The sequence below is a fragment of the Chaetomium tenue genome (genome assembly GCF_020726465.1).
Source record: "Chaetomium tenue strain MPI-SDFR-AT-0079 chromosome Unknown F5144scaffold_6, whole genome shotgun sequence".
NCBI classification, from domain to species: domain Eukaryota; kingdom Fungi; phylum Ascomycota; class Sordariomycetes; order Sordariales; family Chaetomiaceae; genus Chaetomium; species Chaetomium tenue.
In genome coordinates, this window is record NW_027117334.1 from 453,782 (window position 1) to 470,149 (window position 16,368).

General features: G+C 56.4%; 6 protein-coding genes across 6 annotated transcripts; 2 read left to right on the plus strand and 4 right to left on the minus strand.

Annotated features, from left to right (window-relative positions):
* Positions 1-94: 94 nt before the first annotated feature.
* On the minus strand, positions 95-4,037 carry F5144DRAFT_622802 (uncharacterized protein; the record flags this gene model as incomplete). Its single annotated transcript, XM_066792118.1, has 8 exons — positions 95-178; positions 610-1,414; positions 1,478-2,924; positions 2,961-3,007; positions 3,047-3,503; positions 3,543-3,655; positions 3,735-3,852; positions 4,021-4,037. The coding sequence occupies 8 exons, from the start codon at positions 4,035-4,037 to the stop codon at positions 162-164; spliced, it is 3,021 nt and encodes a 1,006-aa protein (XP_066639376.1). The 3' UTR covers positions 95-161.
* A 124-nt stretch (positions 4,038-4,161) lies between these two features.
* On the plus strand, positions 4,162-5,508 carry F5144DRAFT_538096 (ceramidase). The gene is made up of 3 exons (XM_066787094.1): positions 4,162-4,516; positions 4,588-4,661; positions 4,723-5,508. The coding sequence occupies exons 1-3, from the start codon at positions 4,437-4,439 to the stop codon at positions 5,379-5,381; spliced, it is 813 nt and encodes a 270-aa protein (XP_066639377.1). The 5' UTR covers positions 4,162-4,436; the 3' UTR covers positions 5,382-5,508.
* Positions 5,509-5,838: 330 nt separating this feature from the next.
* On the minus strand, positions 5,839-7,081 carry F5144DRAFT_538099 (uncharacterized protein; the record flags this gene model as incomplete). The annotated part of the gene is made up of 3 exons (XM_066787095.1): positions 6,606-7,081; positions 5,938-6,532; positions 5,839-5,870 (listed from the first exon to the last, which is right to left on the minus strand). Exons 1-3 carry the CDS (start codon positions 7,023-7,025, stop codon positions 5,839-5,841), a joined length of 1,047 nt encoding a protein of 348 aa, XP_066639378.1. The 5' UTR covers positions 7,026-7,081.
* Positions 7,082-7,152: 71 nt separating this feature from the next.
* On the plus strand, positions 7,153-9,200 carry F5144DRAFT_656105 (phosphotransferase enzyme family protein; the record flags this gene model as incomplete). The annotated part of the gene is made up of 4 exons (XM_066793151.1): positions 7,153-7,695; positions 7,843-8,047; positions 8,119-8,237; positions 8,312-9,200. The coding sequence occupies exons 1-4, from the start codon at positions 7,601-7,603 to the stop codon at positions 9,198-9,200; spliced, it is 1,308 nt and encodes a 435-aa protein (XP_066639379.1). The 5' UTR covers positions 7,153-7,600.
* A 59-nt stretch (positions 9,201-9,259) lies between these two features.
* On the minus strand, positions 9,260-11,224 carry F5144DRAFT_656109 (uncharacterized protein; the record flags this gene model as incomplete). Its single annotated transcript, XM_066793152.1, has 4 exons — positions 9,260-9,651; positions 9,741-10,265; positions 10,358-10,822; positions 10,884-11,224. The coding sequence occupies 4 exons, from the start codon at positions 11,222-11,224 to the stop codon at positions 9,516-9,518; spliced, it is 1,467 nt and encodes a 488-aa protein (XP_066639380.1). The 3' UTR covers positions 9,260-9,515.
* A 1,003-nt stretch (positions 11,225-12,227) lies between these two features.
* Positions 12,228-13,162, minus strand: F5144DRAFT_538107 (glycoside hydrolase). Its single transcript, XM_066787096.1, has 2 exons — positions 12,808-13,162; positions 12,228-12,732 (listed from the first exon to the last, which is right to left on the minus strand). The coding sequence occupies exons 1-2, from the start codon at positions 13,097-13,099 to the stop codon at positions 12,365-12,367; spliced, it is 660 nt and encodes a 219-aa protein (XP_066639381.1). The 5' UTR covers positions 13,100-13,162; the 3' UTR covers positions 12,228-12,364.
* Positions 13,163-16,368: the final 3,206 nt, after the last annotated feature.

The window sequence follows — 16,368 nt, forward strand, 5'->3', positions numbered from 1 at the left end:
GCCAAAAGACGCAGCTTTCCGCAAGCTTAAGTTTAGTCGGACGGCACAAGTAAGGTATTCATAGGTAAATACCGCATGGTGAAAGGCAGAAGGGTTGAGGAGGGGAATCAATTACTTCGGAATTCAACCAAGTCGTTGAGCTAGCAATGATGCCTGTCCTATTATCGGCCCACCTTACCTGGTGGCATGCAGTGCCTTGATGGCAAGTCAAGCACAACAAACACGAGAGGTGTGTTTTCGGTTCAGCCGTTACCGCCATAACCCTAACCCCCAACACACCACCAGACCAAACCAGGCCTTAACCCAAACACGTCACAAGAGCAACAACAATAACACAACCTAGAACGCTTCACAAACCCTCACCGACCCAGTCCGCACCATACCGTACATACGTACACAAAACACTCGCATCATCTCTCGCCGTCCGACTTCAACCCTCCACCTACCCCCTCCCAACCCGCCGCCTCTTGACCACCCCACCCCCACCTCCACCACCATCCCCATCCTCCCCTTGCTCCTCCTCACCCTCATCCCGCCCACTCTCCCCACCACCCACACCACCACCAGAACCACCGCCACCCCCACCAAGCACACTAGCCTGGCGCGTACTAGTCCCCGTCCCCGTCGCCCCTCCACCACCACCCCCCCCACCGGGAGGAACATTACGCCTGACCTCCGCCGAGCGCAGCTCACTAAGCAGCTTCTCGACCTCGACAAACATAGCGCGCGCATCATTGACCACGCCAAACTCATCCACCTTGTACCCCAGCACACCACTATCCTGCGCGACCCCACCCCCACCACCACCACCCCCACCAGACCCACCACCACCCCCACCGGCGTCCGCGTCCGCCACCTCCTCGTCCTCATCGATCTCCGGCCGGAGGAAGGCGGGGCCCGGCCCGTGGTGGGGGTCCGGGTTGTACATGACGGCGTTGGAGAACATGTGGGCGAGCTCGCGGTCGAGCTGGGAGGAGTTGATGATGGATTTGGGGGGCATGAGGTCGTGGGTGCGGGGCAGCCAGACGCCCGAGGAGGAGCCCTGGTCGGCGCCGTCGGGCAGGGCGGCGGCGGCCTGGGCGGCGGCGCGGTTGCCGTGGCTGATGGCGGCGCGGATGGTTTTGAGGTCCTGCGCTTGCTTGACCACCTTGTGGTAGCCGGGGGCGTCCTTTTCGCGGATGGGGGCTGCGAACATGTTGGCGGACCGGTGGTGTACTATCTGTTCCATCGCGGAGCCGCAGACTTTGTTGAAGGAGCGTGTCCAGAGCACAAGTTTGGGCGGGTCGGCTGGGTTGAGGCCTTCGGAGAGGGCCTCGCGTAGCTGGCTCGCGCGGGGGGCCCGGCCGGGTGTTGGGGTCAGCTCTTCCCGCTTCCGCTTGGTCGAGCGCGCGGGATGGGGACGGCCCGTAACACTCTCATCCGCGGTGGTGTCCCCGGCTTCAGTTGACGGCCGTGGTGTGGTCACCTCGCGCTTAACTCTTGGTGGTTCCGACTCCGCAGCCGCCTGCTTGACCTGAGAAGGCGCTGGCACGGCTGCTGTTGGTCGGGGACCGGGTTGAGGCGTGGAAATGCCTTGGGGTCGCTGCGACGCTTGCTGCCGCCCTGGTTTGTGTTTCGGGGTTTCCGTTGGCCCTTCCCGTTTCGGCGCCTGCTTAAGTACTGGTGGGGCTGAGGGCCGCAGGACGGGGCTCGTCGGCTCATACGCCGGACTGGGAACGTCATCATAGCCCAACCGAAACTCGATTCCCGGCTTAGGGGTCGACGGCGTCGAGTTTGAGACCCACTTCGTCCCGCTACCTTTTGCCAGTCTCGTAGGAAGAGTCATAGTAGGAGTTTGAGGAGCGGAAGGAGCCGGGCTGAACTTAGCTGCCCGCGTGGGCGTCGAAGTAACGGGGAACCGAGGGTGAATGCGATCAACAGCTGCAGGTCGGGGTGGTTGATATGGGGAGCTGTAGCGCTGGCCCGCGTCTGGGGGGCCGGGGGCCGGCGAGGGGCCACCCCGCGGGGCATGTTGCTGATTGTACGACGGCGGTTGTAAAGCCGCCGGATGCTGCGGCTGCTGAGGAGCAGCTAACCCAGGGCTCGGCCTGGGCGGAACAGCGACTGACGGCGTAGGCGCTGCCGGGATCGCCGCGGCCCGGCTTGGACTGGGTGGGTGCACCTGGGAGATAGGATGAATTGGAGTGGCAGGGCCTGGAGTTGGAACGGGGTGACCTTGATATGGCGGGACGTAGGGAGACTGTGGCTGTGGGGTGTTGCTAGCGGCCGCCGTAGGGTGTAGTGGCTGTTGTCTGCCTGGCTCAGTTGTTGAGTCTGCAGGCGGCCTGACCTGTGGCGACTGGAGTGGTGCCGCAAATTGGGCAGTAGAATGCGGGGGGATCAAAACCTGCTGTGGATGCGACGGCCTAGTGGTCTGTCCTTGGATAGCTACCGAGCTAGGATGTGGTGCTGCTGGTTGCTGAGGGCCTCTTGAGGAAGGCATAGGCTGTGACGGTGGATTGGGAACGCTGGGCTGTTGTTGGTAGTGCTGCTGCTGTTGCTGTTGAGGGTGTCGCCAAGGGGTATTTGGTTGGTAGGGCGGCTCCCATTTCAGCTGCCCCTGTGCGGGTAGCACATTGCCCGGAAGTGATGGCGATTGTCTCGCTCCTGGAGCACTTTCCGGTCGTTGCAGCCCATCGCCTGCGGCGGGTGGCACAGGCGACTGCGGAGGTTGAAAAGGGGTAACACCTTGTGGCGCTTGGAGGACCTGAGGCGCCGTGTTTTGAGACTTCGGGGCTGCGGTTGGCTTTGTCGCCGGCACTCTGGATACCTCTTGTTGACCAAGCTGAGGGGAGCGCGCAGGCTCAGGATGGGCGGGAGCAGACGGCCGAGGAGCAGAAGATGCCCTCTCGGGGGCTGCCGGTTGTAAAGGCGAGATCCCGTTCCTAACGTCTTTCTGCGATGTCGGTTGGGGCAGCAACGGTTGTAGATTCCGTAGCGCTTGCTGGGACGCCGAAGAAACCGGAACCTGGGGGGGCCGCGGCAAGGCCCCTGGGGATGGCCCAACCCTACTTGACGGCCCAAGCTCGTGTTTCCCTGCGGCCGGAGCACCCTGTGGGTTTGGGGGTTTCGGTCCGGTATCCGGTTCTGCCGTCCCCAATTTTTCCAGCTCTTTTATCTCCCCGTCCAGTTCATCGTATTGCTCTTCGAAATTCCGTATTTCGTCAGCCGCGTGGCTGAGATAGGCATCGTAGATCTTGTCGTAGGCACTCTCAAGCTTGCCCACATGTTGACGGGCATCCTTAAGGGTCAACGGCGGTGGAGACTGCAGCTTGCGCTTCTTCGACGCTGGCGACAGGGCACCATCGGGGCCGAGTGTGTTTTCGCTCTCGGCCCTCACCTCCTCCCGCAAAAGCCGCAGGAAGAGGTCTCGCAGGCTCTCGGGATTTAGCCGCTGGGCATCGAAAGTGTCGTCATCTTTGATGAGGTTGTTGCTCTGGAGGATCCCGGCGATGGTGACAAAGCTGTTCTCCCCGATACCATAGTTGGCGATGCCGCGAAACAGCAAGAGTTTCTCGAGCGGCGTGTGCGGTGTCGTCGGGGTATTCATGCCCCAGACTCCACCCCGCGGGGAACCGAGGGGGTGGTTCTCGACAAGGTGAATTGGCGCCACGATCTGCGAGTTCCCACATTGTCAGCGACCTTGCCGTGAGTCGTCGGGGGTGTGCGTCGGCCGCGGTGTTCCAAACACATACCGGCAGCCCGAGCCCCGCGCTCCTATCAATCTGGGGGATGGGAAGGGTATCGCGTCGATCGGTGGTACTCGGTCGGGAGTTCTCGTTTGGGTTCGACCGATTGCAAGCACTCGTGGCACTTTCGGTGGTATCTTTTTGCGATCGCGGTGTTGGTTCGTCACGTGATTAGATGGATGTTGGTTGTCGATTTTGTTGGTGATGGCGCAATGAGATGTTTCGAACGTGGTTGCTGGGGTTGAAAGATTGGTATGTTGGAATGTTGAATTGAGGAAGTTTCACCAAGCACGTGCGTACGTGAACCATGTATGTGCATGTACAGAAATACAACTCGGACAAACACGTAATTACAGTACCCTGTGCCGGCCAGGCAGTTGCTTGCTGTTTGCTCTGCCACAATTTCGATTTAAAATAGGTCCGGTACATATAGCTACGAGTAATCGCTCGTCTGCATCGATCCGGATGTCTACTTAACAAATCCATCACTTCGTTTTGGAGTTTCACCGGTACCTTGGTCGTTAAGGTATCTCGGACTTTTGATACAGGGTTAGGGTTTAACTGTGCTTTCGGAGCCTGGGCACCAACTCCCAAGCATCTTCAATTCTTTATCGCCCAAGATCGCGTCTGTAGATACGCGTCACCCCTTTCTCCTTTGCAGCAAATTTGAACACCACGAAACTTGCTACAACTATCCGACGACCCAACATGGGACACCACAATATCCAATTTGGAGGCGATGCGTCTTCAAATAATGGCGCTTGGAGTCCACCGAACAGTAGGGCCAAGTGAGTTCCCGTCAATAATCACATGCAACAATTAATTCGAGAACTACCCCTGACAATGAGGTGTATTTTAGCTTTTGCGAAGAAGACTATGTCATCTCCTACTACCTCGCCGAATTTATCAATGCATTAACCAATGTCGCCTATGGTATGTTTTAAAGTTATCCCCTATTATTGCCCTCAAATGGCTCTCCCTCACACACATCCAGTTTACTACGCCCTCCGGGCCATGTACCCACAAGGAAGCGGTCGCGGCCTCTTCCGCCCCAAATACGACTTCATGTCCATCACCCTCCTCATCCTCGGCATCGGCTCCTTCCTCTTCCACGCCACCCTGCGCCAGACCCTCGAGTTCGTCGACGAGTTCTCCATGCTCGGCCTGACTTGGTCCATGTTGCAAGCATCCCTCACCGCGCGTCAATCCCCCAAGAAAGCCCGTCTTATTACCATTGGCTTGGCCGTTGTCTATCTTTCGTTTTCCGCCTTCTACCTCCAGTCGGCCAAGATCATTTACCAGGTCTTTGCCTTTGTCAGCGCGCTTTTTGGCGTCTTGTTCAGGAGCCAGTACATGTTCCATCTGCTTCAGCCGGCGTTTCCGGAGGCGAAGAGACGGGACTGGAACTGGAGGACTTGGAAGGCGCTTGGGATATGTGTCTTTGGGTATCTGCTCTGGAGTATCGACCTCGAGTATTGTGCCGAGCTGAGGGAGATCAGGGAGCGCGTCGGGCTGCCGTGGGCGTGGCTTTTCGAGTTCCACGGTTGGTGGCACATCTTGACAGCGATTGGCGCTAGTGAATCTATGCAGGTGGCGAGAGAAGTGAACGAAGAGTTGGAAAGGGAGAGGGAGAGGGACAAGAAGCAGGAATGAGATGTGGCTGGTTGCCGTGCAGGGAAATCAGCAACCATACCAGCAGTGTAAGATGATATCCGGAAATATAGATTTACTTTATATAGCATTATGAATCTGGAAATGGTGGATCTGGCTGTTCGACACGGTGCCTCCCGAACGTCACTCGCTCGACTTTGCTGTTGTCACCGACTTATAGAGAATGTCGGAACCTGGTAGGACTGGCGCCAAATACCTGTCGCCCGAACCGTGATCGAAAGCCAGTATTTCAAATATAAGTTATAACTCAAACCAAGGCTAAGTCAATGAAACCGGCGGTATTTCTCTAAAAGGTCTTTAGCTGAAACGTCATATATTATACCTATAGATAGTGACTCATCATAAACGTGGTACTTGTTATGCGCCATCGTCGGCAGAGACAGCTTTCAAAGCTAATACCCGAAGATCCTCTAGCCACCCCATTCCCTCACACCGCTTACTACATGGCCATACCAGGAAGCTTATCAAACCCTGACACATCCAACGTTAGTCACTGTTACAAAAATATACGGGTAATAATCCTGGGGGCATGACTTACATCCGTCCACCTCCTCCTTCACCTTCTTAGTGATGACACACTTATTCGCACTATCAATGCTCTGGGACTTCTGGTTCCCACAATCCGCCGCAAAACACCCATTCGCCACATCCATCGCCCTCTGCAGCGCATCCCCCTTCCACCCAAACACGTAATCCCCATGCTGCCCATACCCGGTATTGTCCCCCGTGCTCAGCACAAACGGCTGCCCACTCGCCGGCCACAATGACTTATCATTAAACCCCGTCGTATCCCACACAATCTCCAGCATCAGCTGCGGGATCTTGACGGGGTGCGACGCGGGGCAGTTGCCCGTCGAGAGGAACGTCGAGGGCCCCCCCGTCGGGTAGGCGACGTGGTCCTTGTGGTTGGGCGTGTCCAGGTTCTTGCCGTCCCAACAGGTCGGGTAGAGCACGTTGGATCGGATGCCGCCCGGGCAGGGTTGCGAAGGGAAGCCTTCGCTGTCGCGCCGGCTGTCGGTGCAGGGGGCGGCGTCGTCCCCGCCGAAGTTGGGGCCGCTGAAGCAGCGGAAGCAGGACTGGGTCTTGTAGAGGGGTGTGCGCCGGGCTACGTCGCCGACGAACATCCGGAAGCCCTGTAGGGAGGTTTTCTGGTCAGCTTCGTACAAGATGGTAAAAGCATGTTATTCTTTTCGAGTTATAACGGACCGGCTTGAAGGCGGTGACTTTGCCCTTGCCAGGCGAGATGTAGTAGACGGTCACGCCGCCGTTAGTCTGGGTGGTGAACCGGTCGTTGAACAGGAAGCGGTTGGGGATTTGCGGCACACGCTTGTAGCTCCCGTTCTTGGCTTGGAAGTACATATTCGCGGTCCAGTAGTTGCTGAAATCATCGGCGGGACCGCAGGTCGTGCAGGTGGCCACCTGGGAGATGTCTGTGTTGGGCATGGACACGTTGAAGGCATTGCCGCCTACGACCTGGTGCATGTGGGCGCTCGGCATCTTGTCTGGCTCCACGAGGGGGTCGAGACGCTCGATGGTGATCTGTGAGCAGCCGAATCGGAGATGGTTTAGCCCTTGGAGGAACTGGGCGTTGGCGATCGCCGCCAAGGCGAGACTGGACCAGAACATGGTGCTGATTAGGTGGCGGTGGTGATGAACAAGGCCAACAGAGACTGGGACCACTGCGGAGTTTGGTAAAGGGTACCTAGTCATATGGTGATGAAACAGGAAAAAAGATAAATGTATAACAGGGAAGCCCATCAGTAAGTACTCCTTGTCCTCGCGCCGGGCCTTATTGCGCGCGCCCAATGTACAGGAGTTGTTCTCAACTGCCAGACCACGCCCCCCTCTACCTGGTGCACCTAACGCCTAGTTCAGGTATGGGCGACTTCTGAGAAAGAAACCAAGACTTCGGCACACGCCCGATTGGGTGGGTATTCGCCGGCAGATGTCAAGGAAGCGGTATTCAATTTGATGGTTCCTCCAATCGGCGAGACTCCTGCTTCTAAATGGGGGATGTACAATTTATTCCCACATGTAAACCGTGTTCCGGTATCCGATCTCGACATCCCTTTTTCGTTGAGTGTTAATTGCCGAAGAGGTTGGTTTATTTTAGTTTACTCAGCTAGGAATGTGTGGTGGCAGGCAATATGTGATTTGGGGCGGCGACAACCCGAAGTGAGTTAAGCGGTTGAGGGAGAATAATGACTGATGACACGATGAAGGAACCCAAACTCATGGTCCTCCACCTTCTCAAGCTGTCAAATATTTACGTGGTGCCCATGGTCTTGGCTGGGTGGTAGGTAACCTACAGCCTCTGAAACCATGGAAGTGCGCGCCAAGACATCCACTTGGGGAGTTCGGATTAGTACAGGGGGTTTTAGCGACCTAATTGATAACCGATAACAACTTAGTTACTACAATCAACACAGCGTCAACACTGTAGCACGGCAATTTGCAACCATGGCATCCAACTCGAGCTCGTCATTGGAGGAAAGACGATCGAACAGTGGCTGACCGAGATCAAAGGCCGCAAGCGCGAGCCCAAGAACGCGCAGGCGCAACGGCCACAGAGCTTCAGGGATGCCGTCGTTCAGGCGCGTGTACACCGCGATCGCGACCACTTCATCGCGACAATCCGCGGTGAAGACGTCCGCCGCCTTGCATCACTAAACCATCACGGAGATGACTGCGTGTTATTCCGTCCGCCCGTCCGCGGCAGCTACAATATTTGTTTGTGGAATTTCAAAACGGGGACCGATGGGTTGTGCGCATACCTCTGGCGCCTACACTTGCCGCGCCACCCGCCGACAAGCTCGAGAGCGAGGTCGCCGTGATGAAGTAAGAAATGGCCCTTCTACTAAATCTGCCAATGTTGCAACAGTGATGGTGAGACTAAGCAACCCGCGCATCAGGTTGATCGCAGCGACTACATCTATCCCGGTTCCTGAGGTCCACGCCTACGCCCTGGGCGACGGCCCTGAACCATTTCCGTCTTTCCTCATCCTTGAATATGTGGAGGGCCACCAGATAGATTATGCCGAACTCAAATCCCTGCCTGATGCACAACGGACTCGCCTTTACGCGTCTCTTGCCGGCATCTACATACAGCTTCGGCGTCTCGTCTTTCCGTCCGTCGGCCGTCTAAGCGAGGGGCCAGTCGGCCCCCAAATAACGAAGAGGAACACTTCCATCGATCTCAATATGCAAGAACTAGAAGGTCTGGAGCCCTCTGCCATCCAGGACCTGTACTACAGTAGCGGCACCCTATCTTCGGCCAGCCGTTATGTGGCCATGCAGTTAGACCTTGCCGACAATGCGTTCGCCCGCGGCCGCGGCACCGTCTCAGACGCTAAGCAGGGCCGCGACCGTCTTTACCACCTTCACATGTTCCGCCAGTTTACCCAAGGCTGGCTCAACGACAAGTTCGATCACGGACCGTTTGTGTTGGCCCACGGAGACCTAGAAATCTTCAACCTCGTCCTCGATCATGACCTGAATATCGTCTCCGTTCTGGATTGGGAATGGAGCCGAGTGGTACCTGTACAGCTCTTCAGACCTCCTTTATGGCTGGACAGTACCACTATTGAAAACCTGTGCCACGGCGCCAGGTATAGGCGCTACCTCGAGCGTTTTGACAGCTTTCTCGATGTTTTGCGTGCGCGAGAGCGGGAAAGGTACGGCAACGAACTTCTCGCAAATGAGTGGAACAAGCAGAAACAGAAAAGCGGCTTTATGGTCGCGTACGCTTTGGAAAATTGGACAGCCATGGACTGGTTCGCGAACCGATACATCAACTTATGAGTCTCTGGGGGGAAAGACGACCTACCGGAGCGCGCTATGGCTTATGCCAATGATGACCCCGCGCGTCAAGCTCTAGTCGAGCAGAAGGTCCGCGACTGGGATTCCTACATGGCCGAGTTAGAACAACTCAACAACACCCTTGGCAGCCCACGGGGCCAGGAAACGACAGCAGTCACCGAGGAGCAGCAGTCCACGTCTGGTGTTGACCAGGTAGGAGATGCATGTTGAATTCATCAAGTCGGTGATGTATCCACATCCATCCAGCTCGCCCCCTTGCCGATTGCTCCGCATCCCTTCCAGCATCTACGCTGCCCTTCACCACGTAACATCTGTGATAGGGGCAACCCAGGTGTATCCCGGGTCAGTGGTCATGCACTGCGACACCCCATCAACCGTCTCGCACTCCAGCGTGGTGTTGACCGCCGTGTTGGTCACGCCGCTGAATTTGACCCTGTAATCGCGTTGGTTAGTGCTGTTTTCCTCTTCAACAAGACCTATATCCAGAAACAAAGAGCAGGGTCATCAAAAAAGAAAACTCACGGATGCACCCGATCCAAATCCCTACACTCCCAATCCGCATCCAGCACCAACGTCCCCCCCTTCCCCTCCGCCCCCTCCTCATACCTAAACCGACACTGATACGGCCACAACGGCAACCCATTCCCCCCATCCGCCCCGACCTCACACGCATACCACCCCTCCTCCTCCTGCCCCTCCACCGCCGCCCCCTGATACACCGGAATGGGATACTGAAACCCGATATCCCCCGCCCGGAGAATAATCTCAAAGGACACGGCGCCGCCGTCGAGCCGGAACGCGCTGAACTGCCAGCGCGGCGCGAAGATGCTGGTCAGCGTGCACCCGTCGCCGCGCGGGGGGGTGGAGACCCAGCTGGGGGCCGGGTCTTCGAGCGCGTAGGGGCGCAGGGTGGTGGTCAGGCCGGATTGGCCGGTCAGGGGGATGGAGGAGGCCGTGCTGCAGTAGGTGTTGGTTTGGTTGCGTGTGCCGGGGGTGGTGGTGCAGGTTAGCGGGAGCGTGGAGGAGCCGGTGGCGGTGATTTGGAGGCTGTGAGTGTGACAGGGGGGTTAGTTTGGGTCGGTGGGTTGAGGTTGGGTGTTGGGGGTTGGGATTGGTTGTGAAAAGGAGGGGGGGCTCACGGCTTCGCGGCATCAACGTCGTCGCAGAACCAGGTCTGGTTGAGCGTAAAGGTGGACGTGTCCGGGTCGAAAGAGGCTTGCGTGACGATGGGGTACTGCCCGACTGAGGAGGACTGGAACTCGTAGCCCGCGCACATAAGATGGGCAAGGTCGGGCTCGTCGCCGAAGGAGCCGCCCGGCATGCAGCTCGCTTGGTAGCCGTTGGCCGGGTTCGTGACGAGGACGTTGAAGTTTTTGAACGCGACTGTGCCCTCGCCCGAGGCGGGCTCGTCGGTGTAGTGGATCGACGACAGAGTCCAAGTGGGTGACTCGGACCGCGAGCTGCATCCGGCTGAGTCGTGTCCCTTGGGCCCGTCAGGGTAGACCGGTGTGATGGAGACGGGCGAGGTGAGGGATCCCTTGATGAGGAGGGGCGAGGTGTAGTCCGCGGCCGCCGAGTTGTTTCCGACTGCTGTGAATTTCAAGCTGGTACTTGTTAGTGTCGTGAACTAACCGCCTACATACGGTACGCCTGTGGTCCCCTCACCTCTTCTCTCGGTCACTGCAAGTCCACGATTGTTTGAGGTGGAACGTCGTAGGGTCCCCGCTGATCTCAACGGAGGCTTCTAGCGTGTCGTTTGACGATGGCGTCCCCTGGATGGAGCAGGCATTCAAACCGGTCTCTGTCGTCTCGCAAGCCAGATCTGCCGTGTAGTTGGTGGCCCGGTTCCATACGTTGAACGAGATGACACCTTCGGCGTGCTTCACATCTTGGACAAACCAGCTCGGAATTGCGAATGACTTTGCGGTGCATGCAGAACCATCCGAAGGAGCCTGCGCTGAGACAAGGACGGCCGCCGAAGCAGCAACGAGGAGACGCATGGCCATGGTGTTGGAGTAGTAGGTAAGATCTCCGCACCACATGGATCTACCTACCCCAAAAAACGGGAACGGGTGGGAGGCTATTAAGTAGCACATCTACGGAACGCTTCTAGAAACCCAGCTCCCGCGGGATCGAATTTTGTACCACCCGAGGTGAGGAGTAGCCGTGAGGAGAAAAGCCTTTACCCCTGAATGCCCGCCTGCCGCAATTAACCAGCAGCGGTTGAACAACGTGGTTTCGTATATACCCAGATGAAAAGAAACATTTGGAGAGATTGATCTGCGCACAGCGGAAGAATCAAATAACCATAAGCCAACTGCCGGCAGGGCCGCGTGGGAGCATCTTACATTGCGCGGCTACCTTTCGCGCCCCGGCCAATAGGAGAAACACGGATCGCCGGCGGGAGGCTTGTTTTACTTGCCGAAATAATGTAGCCGCGAGGCAACGGGACAAAGTCTCCCAGGGTCGGGCTCCTTTGCGCGGTAATTAGGTACCCAGCATTTCAGTTCTAATCCGGATACCGGGTAGATATAGGTAAGGTACCTAGTCTACAACTTTACATTGGTAACACAGAGCACTCAAAGTTTATTCACATTCATACTCCACTGGTCAGAACTTCTGACAACATCGAGCTTAATGGTGAGTTGTAATCCAGCTTAACTAGATACCTAACTACTAATTGGCTTATGGTATAAAGACATGAAAAGGTTCGCAATCTTCTCAGGACGAGACATCGATTCCCTGGATAATAACGAAGGGCCTTGAGAGAGTCTTGTTTATTAGTGTGCAAAAACGTGTATGGTTCCAGCGGTCTGATGTGCTATTGCATCCGAAGAGACCCCTATGTCCTTTTTATTTCAGGCATCTAGTTGGGCATGGTTACAAGTAGCTTACTGCTTGCGCATCACGAGCCGCGGAGCGATTAAGGTCTACCGTTATTCACGACACACAGACTACGTTGGGGGAACAAAGGTATAGAAGCATGTGACAGGTTCCTTGAATGTATGTACACAATCTCTTTCCCCCGCGAATTGAAGTTGACGGCCCGACGGCCTGCAGGTCCAAGGTCCCAAGGCGGCAGTCGAACGGCCCACGACTGCCAGATGATGACCCGCACCGCCTCTCTCTGACTACGCTACAGCCCCTTAGGACGCAGCCCTGACCTCGATGTTGGCCGATCCGGAGCTCTGGTAACCCTCGCTGGCCATGATCATGTAGTTCCACTGGCCGAGGTTGAGGTTGCCCTGGCGCTTCCACTCGTCGAAGTGCTTGCCGGTGTCGATGGTGCCGCCGACGCGCTTCTGGCGACGGACGGACCAGTACTGGTCGAAGGTGGAAGTGCCCTGGATAGACGGCTGGTTGACGCGGCGAGTCTTGTAGATGTCGTAGGTGCCACCATCATCATCGATTGTGCCGAGACGGGAAGTGCCAGAAGAGGGGTTGTAGGTGCCGTACGCCTCAACGATGTAGTACTCGACGAGGGGGTTGGTGGTCCAGCCGTAGAGAGCCAAGTCTGTGCCGCAATGTTAGTTTTGTCTTTGCCCCCGTCTTGAAGTGGACATCTCCGCTAGGAAGGAGCTGGACTTACAGCTGTTCACGTTGTAGTTGTTCCAGGTGCCGTTGTAGGCAACCTTGCGCGGCGGGCCCGGGTTCCAGCCCTTGCCGCCAACCCAGTTGTTGACGTTGTTCCACGAGACGCTGTACGAGCCACGGGGTCCGTTGTTGTAGTCGACCGATCCGCGGCCGTCAGTCCAGAAGGAGTAGAAGTAGCCGTCGTGGGTTCCGGTGCCAGGCTGGATGCCACGCTTGAGGGCCTCAAGCGGGCTGGCCGTAGCGACCGAGGCGGCAAGAGCTGTGAGGAGGAGAGTGAACGAGACCATGACGAAGAGTCCGAGCAAGATATGCTACAAGTTGATGCTGCTGTCTTGTGGGAGTGCTGCTGGGGATCGGCAGTCGATCATGCCCGTCCTCCACTGCCCCTTTATAGTATTTCCTCAGTCTCAGTCCCCAACACCGTCCATAATTAGGGTGCCTACCCCATTGGGGACCAAACTGCTGTCTGATAGGATCGGTTCGTCTCCGCCCTGCACCCCGCATCTCCATTGCCGTGGCTGCATTTGGAAAACACCCGTTTATGGTACCAAGGATCGTCGAGATTAACACCGCTTTTACCCCAGATTTTTCCATAAAGCGCCAAGATCTGCACCTTTTTCTCCGAGATCAGCCGGCAGCGACCGCAACTCGAACCGCGTCTCGCGATATGAGAATATCCTATATCATTGGAGCGGGAAGCCTAGAAACCCGGTCAAGACGGTGACTGGATAGAAGGCATAGATCACGAGCTTTAGATGTTGAATGCCTTCCCTGTTCCAGCTACAAGAAACCAAATTAAGCACCATTCCGCCATATGTTGGGGAGGTTGCACTATCTATCAGACCATCAGTGGCAACCATCTCCGCGCCGCTGCAATATCGCCTCCACTCGCGTGCGTGAAAGGCCAGGATATTGAGCAGTTTATCTCAGGCGTGCGGAGGAGAAGGGATAAAAAAGGAACGGGGTCCAGCGTTACGTGCGGGCGCTTGCCCGGCCGGCGGGTTATTGACGAGAGATCGGCGGTTGTGCTACCATGTTCGGCGCTGGAGCGCTGGAAGCCGGGTTTCTCCATTCCAGGAACCGGGACTTGCCCGTCCCGAGCCCCCATATGCCAACACACACGATCTACTCAACCGGCGGAGAAGGTATGCTGGCTGCCGACCGACCGGTATTGCCGCGGATGTGGCAGACGACCCGGAACGAAAGTAAAGGAGACAGGGCAAACCAAGCATAGTGTGTTGGGGAAGAAAAAGAGGGCAAGCCGACAAGTTTCAAGTCTAAACACAACGACACTCTGAGATACCACCTACAAGATTGATGGGTGACTAGTATCAATGATAAGGCAATGCAGGAGTATATCTTAGGAATGCTCTACCGACAGGAGCGAGGGAACGCATGGGTGCAAGCCAACTTGTGGGGACACGCCTGGCGAGACGACCCAAGACATTGGAAACAGCCCATCTTCCCCTTGGTGGTATGCAGAGAAGATTCGAGTCAGGTCTTCCTGCTGACGAAAGATCTGTTTACCCGGCCACGTAACGCCATTCGGATGATATCTCACTCACTACGTCCAGGGGTCAGCGGGATTTCTGATAGGTCCTCTACGCCACCCGCATTTGACGTAGGCAAGGTACGAGTTACCGCATATCCCGGGCTATAGGTGTGTGTAAGAGCGGCAGAGGAAGTGAGCCGCAGCTTTCCGGCGCTATCAGTCAGTCATCCGTCTAACCGGCTCCCGTATATTCCCCTGTGGCAACCACAACCGCATTCTATGTTTGTGCTTCTCGCGCAAATACAAACTTCGCTTGGATCGAGCCAGGTAGCAATGCGTCCGGTTGTATGCCGTGCACTGCTCCTCAAATCACCCCATAGCCCCATCATCCCCCCCAACCACCCAATCCACCTCGCAGCTACGCGCCCGCCAAGAACCACAACCCGGATACCACCATCCCTTGCAGTACGTGCTCACAGCCCACTTCACTTGTGCCCTCCCATACCCCCCCCGGGCTTGTCACCTGTGCCGTAGTAGACCATCCTCTCCTTCCCGCCCTGGTTGGCCGTAAACACTTCATCCGACAGCATCGAAAGTCACCATCCCTTTCTCAAACCCCCCTCTCAGGGAGGGAATCACCCCCGTAAATTCCTTCTTCCCACCTTGCCGTCCACCGACTACTGAGGCAATAGGCAATACCTCGTTTACCTAACCAGGGTACCTCAGTGAATGGCAATTTTCTGGGGTTGATGACCAGCGACAACCGCGGTTCGGCCACCCATGTAGCCATCGAAGAAACCGTTTCCAACCACCATGTGAGGTCGACGGGGGCGGCGTTGGGAGGGGGCCAACTTCTGGGGGCGAAACAGCGGCTCCTGGGGAGGCCGATGGGGGCAGCGGTGGGAGGGAGGGAACTCCTAACCTAAAATATTGGACAGGGTACCCGACCTAGTTAGCATGCAGCTAGCGGTAAGGAATATAGCAGAATGTCTAGGTAGAACGAAAGCGGAGCGCAGAATGAAGCCCGTCAACGTACCAGATCATGCACTTTGCGCAGTTTTTGTAGATAGTTCCAACCTTCGGAAGTTGCTTTTCCTTCTCGTCTGGGTCGTTCTGGTTGATGCATATCGCGTCCACCCAGAGAGTGCGGTCCCCGTCAGCCTTGCGGATGCGGCGTAGAGCGTCCCACAAGTTCTTTCCAATTTTCAACGTGTAGTCTTCGTTAACCTTGATGTTCTGTTGCTCACCCTCGGCGCCCCAGGCATAGGAAAGAGTTTCATATTCTGGGAGGGAGGGGTTATCGTTGAGCAGGTGGACATCAACAATGCATGCAATCGGTGCATTTTGATCGCCCGGTTGCAGTCTCATGAGTCGTATTTCAGAAGTGTTCGGGTTGAGCGCCGTATATCGGAATGCAGTCATCACAGGTCCGTTTAGACGCGGAGAAGAGAGTGGTGCGTCTTCGTGGGAAGACATGACGAGGAGGAGAGCTGTGAGGCAGCAGGTGGGAGTAGTTGCACGTCGTGTACAGTTGTAAGAGAAAGCGTAGCCTGTGTGATATTGATGATCTGTTTTCAGGAACTCACCTTGACCTAAATATGAGGACCGCATTCATGAGTCTTAAGTCTTAGTTAGCCGTGACCGGTGTGCTTCAGGCAGATTCTAAAATCCCCCTTCTGCTATCGCGGTTAGCTAAATTACCTAATTAACTAGGTAGCATGCCGCCAATTAGTCACCACACACACAACTGCTTGGGCTCGAAGGTTTTTGTAGATTGATAGGCTGGTCGGATTGCGACCAGCAGATTTGGCTCTGAACCCTCAGAGACTTGTTACATTGGGTTCCTATTTCTCCGTCGGTGGGGGCGGGCCGTTGGCCTATGGTAAACACGGCACAGCCAGCTATATTGTTGGGCGGATCACCTGCACTGCTGATCGCGGGAATCAACAACCAAGGAGATGAGAACGCGGCCGGGACGCCGCAGCGTTGCTAGACACTGCGAGGTTCTTGATGCCAAACACCCTTCCTTTTCCCCACATTCACAAACGTGAGCCCACCAATTCG

Bases quoted from the DNA above. Each gene is read 5' to 3' on its own strand.
- F5144DRAFT_538096 (XM_066787094.1), top strand. From the start codon at position 4,437: ATGGGACACCACAATATCCAATTTGGAGGCGATGCGTCTTCAAATAAT. The intron at 4,517-4,587 runs GTGAGTTCCCGT...GGTGTATTTTAG, and splicing joins CCACCGAACAGTAGGGCCAA to CTTTTGCGAAGAAGACTATG. The intron at 4,662-4,722 runs GTATGTTTTAAA...ACACACATCCAG, and splicing joins ATTAACCAATGTCGCCTATG to TTTACTACGCCCTCCGGGCC.
- F5144DRAFT_538107 (XM_066787096.1), bottom strand. From the start codon at position 13,099: ATGGTCTCGTTCACTCTCCTCCTCACAGCTCTTGCCGCCTCGGTCGCT. The intron at 12,733-12,807 runs GTAAGTCCAGCT...ATTGCGGCACAG, and splicing joins CAACTACAACGTGAACAGCT to ACTTGGCTCTCTACGGCTGG.